The 8178-nt window shown below is 40.6% G+C and overlaps 1 protein-coding gene across 1 annotated transcript; it reads left to right on the plus strand.

Annotated features, from left to right (window-relative positions):
• Window positions 1-2612: 2612 nt before the first annotated feature.
• On the plus strand, window positions 2613-8081 carry LOC113088320 (ribosomal oxygenase 2-like). Its single transcript, XM_026255751.1, has 10 exons — window positions 2613-2746; window positions 3528-3973; window positions 4047-4166; window positions 5348-5476; window positions 5554-5657; window positions 6433-6535; window positions 6628-6796; window positions 6872-6960; window positions 7416-7535; window positions 7822-8081. Exons 2-10 carry the CDS (start codon window positions 3530-3532, stop codon window positions 7987-7989), a joined length of 1446 nt encoding a protein of 481 aa, XP_026111536.1. The 5' UTR covers window positions 2613-2746; window positions 3528-3529; the 3' UTR covers window positions 7990-8081.
• The last annotated feature ends 97 nt before the right edge of the window (window positions 8082-8178 follow it).

Genomic DNA, 8178 nt, shown 5'->3' on the forward strand with positions numbered 1-8178 from the left:
AAGTCACAAGCAAAGATCACAACTAAAGCAAGCACTGACCACTACAATGGTAACACACAAATTGTGATATTCTTGTTTGGTGAGTCGGCTTGTTAACATCAGGTGTCTTCAATAATGCTCAATCATAACTCAATTAATTTCTTAATTATCTCATTAACTTCAACTCTGCTTCAGTGTTACTTTTAACACTGCTTCAGAGTTTATATGAGTCCACACTCAGAGTGTTAAATTAACACTGGGGATTTTGCTGTGTGATAGCCCTCTCCACATTTATCCTCAAGCGGGCAATCTCTTGGGTATGTGTAATTTCATGTTTACTGAATTGTCCGCTTGGCCCTATGAAAGCTGGGGTTACAAGACTGACATTGATGTCAGTAAGGAGGTCTTTGATAAGGAAGCCCTTATCAGCCATTACTTCATCACCTGGCTCAAGCAGTTTGAGTATGCCTGACTCTTTGGTGATTTCCTTGTCACAGATTGGTTGCTTACAAAGATAACTGTCCCAAACTGTGTGATGCCAATCAGGGATTTCAAAGTTGTGGTCCCTTGTAATGAGAGTATGTCATGGTGTTCAGAAATTTTGAACTTGCTGTTTGAATATGGATCTCAGTACAATCTAGCACAACACATGTTTTTAGAAAGGTGTTCTTGAAGCAGGGTGGCATTTGCTTATCTACAGCCTCTCTACTTGGCCATAAGGTTAGTTTGCCAAGCATGAAATACAAGTAGTTAGCCCAAATTATACATATCCTGCTGGCTGTGGCCTTTGAGATATTAAACCTTACTGCTAAATCTACGGAAAGAAGCTGCTGCCTCATACGGCAGAGAAACAAGAAAAACTGGTCAAAGAGACATGTCTTGTGCCTGAAAGCCAGCAGTTACAGTCTGTTCTGTTTTATGAAGTCTTTGCATTTGAGTCCATCTCACCAGAGACTGTGCTGTAGGTTGAAGAGACTAGTAGAGTGCTTTGAGAGTTTCATAATCTTTAAATCCCGTGTAAAACATGATCAGCTTGATCATAGTTGTTTTTATGCATTTAAATAATTAGACATGCTAAAACAGAATTAGGTAACAAAACTTATGGTGAAGAAAAATAAAACCATTACAGGGCCCTAAACTTTTTTGTTGTTGTTATTAAACCTACATTTTCAAATAATGTAAACATTTTATGATTTAAATTAAGTAGACATGATTTTTGATTAATAAAACCATTTTTTTTTTTTAAAGGAGTTGAGAAAAAATAAAACGGGGAAAAAAACATAATTTGGGAATAGATTTCATAGAGCACTACTTATATTCACTAAAGATGAATTTATTTTATTGAAAATGCAGAGTAACTTAATATTATGAAGTTATTTATAGGAAAGGTTTTCTATTAATTTTTTTCTTTTGTGACGCAAAGCTGAATTTTCAGCAGAATATGATCATTCAGAAATCCTTATAATATTTCTAATTATGTACTTAAATTAACATGAAGAAATCTAAAATGCTTATAGCATGAAAATCCTCCTGTGACGCATCGGTTCTGTAAATGTTTTATGTTGCCTGATAATCAAACAAAGTACAGTCTGATATACAGGTGCTTCTCAATAAATTAGAATGTCGAGGAAAAGTTCATTTATTTCAGTAATTCAACTCAAATTGTGAAATCATGAATTTAAAAAATTCAGCTAAAATAATGAACTCACGAATTCATGAATGCACAAATTTAAGTAGTTTAAGTTTCTGGTTCTTTTAATTGTGATGATTTTTGGCTCGCATTTAACAAAAACCTACCAATACTATCTCAACAAATTAAAATATGGTGACATGCCAATCAGCTAATCAAGCTAATCACTAACTCAAACCCAAGGCCTTCTACTGGAGTCTTATGTCTCATCACAGACACTTCATTTGAAGAATGGTGTACATTTCTGAATGAGGTGCTTGTCTGTTCTGCTTGTCACTGGTTAACATTTCATTAAAATCTTAACATGATACTGCTGGATTCAGAAATATGTCTGCAGGTGATGAGTATGAACACAAGTAACACAGAACACAAGGAAATGGTATTCAAGGAAATGGGGAAGCAGACAAGCTAGCAAAGAAGGCAGTAAAAAGGAAAATGTTGACATACATATCAAATTAGCCAAGTCAGAGGGAAAGAGCATAGTTTGGAATTAAATTATGGAGAAATGGAAACAGCAATCGAAAAATTAAACAAAAGGAAGACACTGTTACTCAGTACAAAACATAGTGGGTGATATTAAAGGTAAGGGGAGAAACAGAAAAGAGCAAATCCTTTTAAGTAGGTTAAGAATGGGACACAGTAACTTAAATACCATGCACCCTTCATACTATGGGAAGGCATCCAACAGGTTTGTGTAAATATTGTCAGGAAAAGGAGACCGTGGAATATATCCTCAAATCAAATCATATTTTGACTATCTAAAACAGGCTCTAACCCTAATCAAACACACCTGAACAAGGCTAATCAAAGTCTTCAGTATACAAGAAGGTTTTTTTTTCAGGGTTGGAGCTAAACTCAGCAGGGACACAAGCCCTCCAGGATCAACGTTCCCCACCCCTGATCTAAAGGAAACTGGACTGGATAGGAGAATAAAGCATGAGATAAATATGAACAGAAGATGGCAGTAATGCAACAATCTGGATGCCAGCTTCCGTGAAACACCGAAGAGGAAGAAGAAGAAGAAGAAGAAGAAGAAGAAGAAGAAGAAGCGCACGTGGGTTTGTGTTGCTCTCGTCGGTAAGTCACTGCATGTTTAGCAGAATCGCGATTGTTAAACGAGTCAGTTATTTGCTTGTATATCATTTATCATAAAGACCATGACTGGAATATTTAGTTTTTTTTTATTTTATGTACCGGTGTATATATATAAGATAACATGTATATAATAAGATTTTTGTTTTGTTTTTTGCTTTTATTTGTTGAGAAATTCTCTCCAGAAGAGTGGGAATATTAAACATGTCTGTTACGAAGTCTGTTTTAAAAACGAAATAAAAGAAAAACAATCTAAACTTAACTTTTTTATCGGTAAAGAAAAGCTTTATTAAACTGGAAATAATCTGTAATGGAAATAATTCTTTACATTCAATTCCATTTTGTATTGCATATGTGCCTCGATATTGAAGTGGTGATAAAATGTGAAATCATTAATTGCATTTTGTAATTTAGTTAGACAGTCACGATGAGTTTTAAAATTACTAATTTACTTTTAATGTTTGCATATAACATTCACTTTTCTCCTCCTCTAACACTTCTTTAAGGTGTTTGCATGAAAATATTGTCCTTAATATATTCCTTCTACAAATTAAGGCCTTAAATTAAAAAGACATGGTATTAAATGTTACATGCACTAATGTTACTAAGGCTAAATATCTTTCTCATTGTTTTTGTTTTGTATATCAAGATAAAGATACTGCTTAAGCACAGCGCTTTTCCCAGTGTAAGCAGGTTTAGGTTATTTTCATTTTCTAATCTTTGGGATCAAGAATAACTTGATATTTAGAGCATCTTTACTCCACAGAGATGCCAAATAAAGGCAGAAGAGTGAGGCGGCGTGATGGACAGCAGGAAGATGAGGATGATGATGATGTGCCTGTCAAGCAGATGAAGTTAGTGAATGGCTCTGCTCCCCTGTGCTTCGACTCGCCGCGTGATTTCTTCCAGAGTCTGATCAGTCCGGTCAGGCTGGATGAGTTCTTCCTGCAGTACTGGGAGCAGAAGCCGCTGGTCCTACACCGGTCCGATCCGGATCTGGCCTCTTACTACAGCTCTCTTTTCCAGCTGTCAGATGTGAAGCAGCTCTGCGCTCGCGGCCTGCGATATGCCACGGACCTCAACGTCTGCCGCTGTGTGAACGGCAAGAAGAAAGTGCTGAATAAAGCAGGGAAAGTTAAGTTCAGCCAGCTGAAGAAGGACTTGGAGGAGAGGAGAGCCACCATTCAGCTGCACCAGCCACAAAGGTTTAAGGTCAGACTGGCGGAGAGGAATTCTGGCCCACGCTGTTTGTGGGGAAGCTGACCTGTTCTTCATGTGTCTGCAGGATGAGCTGTGGCGCATTCAGGAGCAGCTGGAGAGTTTCTTTGGCTCACTGGTCGGATCCAACGTCTACATCACTCCTCAGGCCTCACAGGGCCTCCCACCACACTACGACGATGTGGAGGTCTGTGATCCATACGAACACCAGTTCACTGACGCTAGTCCTGTCAGACAAACACTAGTTCACTAACGCTAGTCCTGTCAGACAAACACTAGTTCACTAACGCTAGTCCTGTCAGACAAACACTAGTACACTGACGCTAGTCCTGTCAGACAAACACTAGTACACTGACGCTAGTCCTGTCAGACAAACACTAGTTCACTGACGCTAGTCCTGTCAGACAAACACTAGTTCACTGACGCTAGTCCTGTCAGACAAACACTAGTTCACTGACGCTAGTCCTGTCAGACAAACACTAGTACACTGACGCTAGTCCTGTCAGACAAACACTAGTACACTGACGCTAGTCCTGTCAGACAAACACTAGTACACTGACGCTAGTCCTGTCAGACAAACACTAGTACACTGACGCTAGTCCTGTCAGACAAACACTAGTTCACTGACGCTAGTCCTGTCAGACAAACACTAGTTCACTGACGCTAGTCCTGTCAGACAAACACTAGTCCTGTCAGACAAACACTAGTTCACTGACGCTATTCCTGTCAGACAAACACCAGTTCACTGACGCTAGTCCTGTCAGACAAACACTAGTACACTGACGCTAGTCCTGTCAGACAAACACTAGTCCTGTCAGACAAACACTAGTACACTGACGCTAGTCCTGTCAGACAAACACTAGTCCTGTCAGACAAACACTAGTTCACTGACGCTAGTCCTGTCAGACAAACGCTAGTCCTGTCAGACAAACACTAGTTCACTGACGCTAGTCCTGTCAGACAAACACTAGTACACTGACGCTAGTCCTGTCAGACAAACACTAGTACACTGACGCTAGTCCTGTCAGACAAACACTAGTCCTGTCAGATAAACTAGTTGACAAACATTAGCTCATGAAAATATTAAATAACCCCATTAATTACAATTGTTACACCATGCCAATTTTGGTGGCCCATCTGACCCCAAGGGTATAATCTTTTTACTTCAATAGAAAAACATTCATCATTTTTACTCCACAATTTGTGTCCCCAGACCCTTTGTTCCTACAGATAGACAATAAAACGATATTCAGCATTACTGTGTGTCAGATCACTATTTTGATTTGTTTTGAGTGTTTTTATGTATTTCTTTTTATACCCTCCAGTGTCCTCACGACTGACCTTCATGTTTTGCTGGTGTCTGTTTAGGTGCTGATCCTTCAGCTGGAGGGACAGAAACACTGGAGGCTTTACCAGCCCACTGTCCCTCTGGCTCGCGAGTACAGCCTGGAGCCAGAGGACCGCATCGGGCCCCCAACACACGACTTCATCCTGCAGGTTTGAGACTGAAGAGAGAGCAGATGTTGAGGCATATGCATGTACTCTTGTGCTTGAACCTGCTGTTTTTCCTCTAGCCTGGAGACCTGCTGTATTTCCCCAGAGGAACCATCCATCAGGCGGACACACCGGCCGGCGTGGAGCGGTCCACTCACCTCACACTCAGCACCTACCAGAACATGTACGTCTGCGCTCCATCACACGTTTCAGACTCTAGACAGCTTTGAGAGCACCCCATTAGTTTCAGTATAATTCAGCACTAGTCACATTCTGAGAAACAGGGTTTCTGTGGGTTTTAAAAGTCTAAATTTACCCTTCCACAAATAAAAGGCTTAAAAAGGTCTTAAATCAGAACAGAAACTCTTAAACTCATACATTTGTGGCATTTAAAGTTGCTTCAGTATTTCCGTCTTGTTTTCCAGTACAAATATCTAAACATCCTTAAATCAAGACACATTTACTGGAGATGCAAAGTGAAGATATGAAGTCTTGTTCTCTGAGAAACTAAAACGAATGGAATGAGTTTATTAAAACAAGAACAAATTTCTGTCAATAGTCAAAAATATGCTTTGTCCTTTGAAGTTGATTTGGCAGAAATTTGTTCTTGTTTTAATCAAACTCACTTCGTTTTGATAAATTACTTGGAAAACAGGAATTAAAATGTTTTAAATGTCATATGTCTACAGTGTAAAAAAAAAAATTTTTTATTTTGATAAGACCTGCAGAAACTCTGGGAAAACAAACAGGTAAAAAGAGTAAACCTCCAACATGAATAGTTCTCATGTGTTACAAAATAAATAAACATAAGAGCATTTTTTTTAAAGATTTGAACGTGTAACTGTGGTAGTGTGGGAAAGCACTGGATTCCCAGCCAAACTACACTCAAACATGTAAAAATGTAGTATTTCTGACAGCTCAAAAATACATGAGGGTTCAGATGTGAGCTCTTGTTTCAGGTCGTGGGGTGACTTCATGCTAGACGTTATTCCCGGCTGCGTGTTCGACTGCATGAAGCGAGACGGTGAGATGCGATCCGGTTTACCTCGTAACCTCCTGACGGTGAGCACAGCTTCCCCATCAGCTCTCTAATCTCTGACTCTGGCTCTAACACTGTGTGTGTGTGTGTGTGTTTCCTCGTCCTGATGCCTCAGGCTCCAAGCTTCGGTTCTGACGTTAATAAGCGGATGAGTGTGTTTCTGCGGCGTCTGGCTGACGCTCTCGAGCGCAGTGATCATGAGTTGCGGTCCACTGCTATGAAACGAGACTTCATCTCCCACAGACTGCCACCGTACCTGCTGGATCAGGCCGAACTCGAACCCGGTGAGTCTCTCAGGCCTGCTGTTTGATGCAACACTGACGTCTGTGACGATGATCGCTTTCTCTCTTCTCTTTCAGCTGGGAAACCGCCGTCTCTAGAGGACACAGTGTCTCTCCGGTTCAAAGAGCATCTTCTTCTAACGGTGGAGCCCAGTCAGGAAAACACTGTAAGAGTCTCACACACCTTTATATAAAATATGTACACACTACCAGTCAAAAGTTTGTAATAATCAGCATATTAATGTTTCTGAAAGGAAGTCCCTTCTGCTCACCGAGGCTGCACTTATTTGATCAAAAACACTGTAAGAAATAATATTAGAATGTAAAATAACTTTTCTATGTGAATCTGTGTTAAAGTGTAATTTATTTCTGTGATGCTCCGCTGTATTTTCAGCATCATTCCTCCAGTCTTCAGTGTCACATGATCTTCAGAAATCAGAATAATATGATGATTTATTGCTCAAGAAACATTTCTGATTATCATCAATGTTGAAAACGGTTGTGCTGCTGAATATTGTTTTGTAATCTTTTGACCAGTAGTCTCACACACACACACACACACACACACACACACTCTCTCAAACAAAGGAAGTTCTCACTGCATCCATCTCTCTCTGATCAGGACGAGGCCACAGAGCTGGTGGTGTTTGTGTTGCATTCTTTAAAGAACAAGAGAGAAATGCATATGATGGGAACATCTGATGAAGAGGAAGAGGAAGATGAGGAGGAGGTGGTCTCACAGGTGCGTCCGCTCTCAGACCAGGGGTAGGCAAGTTTGGTCCTAGAGAGCCGCAGTCCTGCACAGTTCAGCTCCAACCCTGAAAAAAAAAAAAAAACCTCACCTGTCTGTACCTTTGTAATCCTGAGTGGATTGATGAGCTTGTTCAGGTGTGTTTGATTAAGGTTGAAGCTGAACTCTGCAGGTCTGTGGCTCTCTGGGACCGAACTTGCCTACCCCTGTCTCAGACTAACAGCACCCACTTGTCTCGATTGTCCAGTGGTGTGGTTCTCACGCTGAGCGTCTTCAGTTTCAGGGTCTGCGCTTCCCCTCGTCTCATCTGGCGGCTCTGGAGCAGCTGCTGCGAGTCGATCGTGTCCCGGCTGCACAGCTGCAGCTCCTGCAGGATGAAGATAAAGCAGGTCTGCTGCTGGGGCTGTGGAGCGAAGGACTGCTGCAGGTCTGCCACACACCGTAAAGACCAGCTCATCTTCATCACGAACCGTTACCAACTGTCTGGAATTCTGCATGATTTTAGCTGAATGCTAAATAAAACAAGTCATTATCCAAGGCTTGAGTGAAATACTGTGTAACAGATTCAAACAAACACACGCAATGCATTACACAATGTCCATTTATTGTTGCAGTGTTTTTAGAAGTGCTGCTT

This window comes from Carassius auratus, unplaced genomic scaffold (assembly GCF_003368295.1).
Source record: "Carassius auratus strain Wakin unplaced genomic scaffold, ASM336829v1 scaf_tig00046076, whole genome shotgun sequence".
Classification (NCBI taxonomy): Eukaryota; Metazoa; Chordata; class Actinopteri; order Cypriniformes; family Cyprinidae; genus Carassius; species Carassius auratus.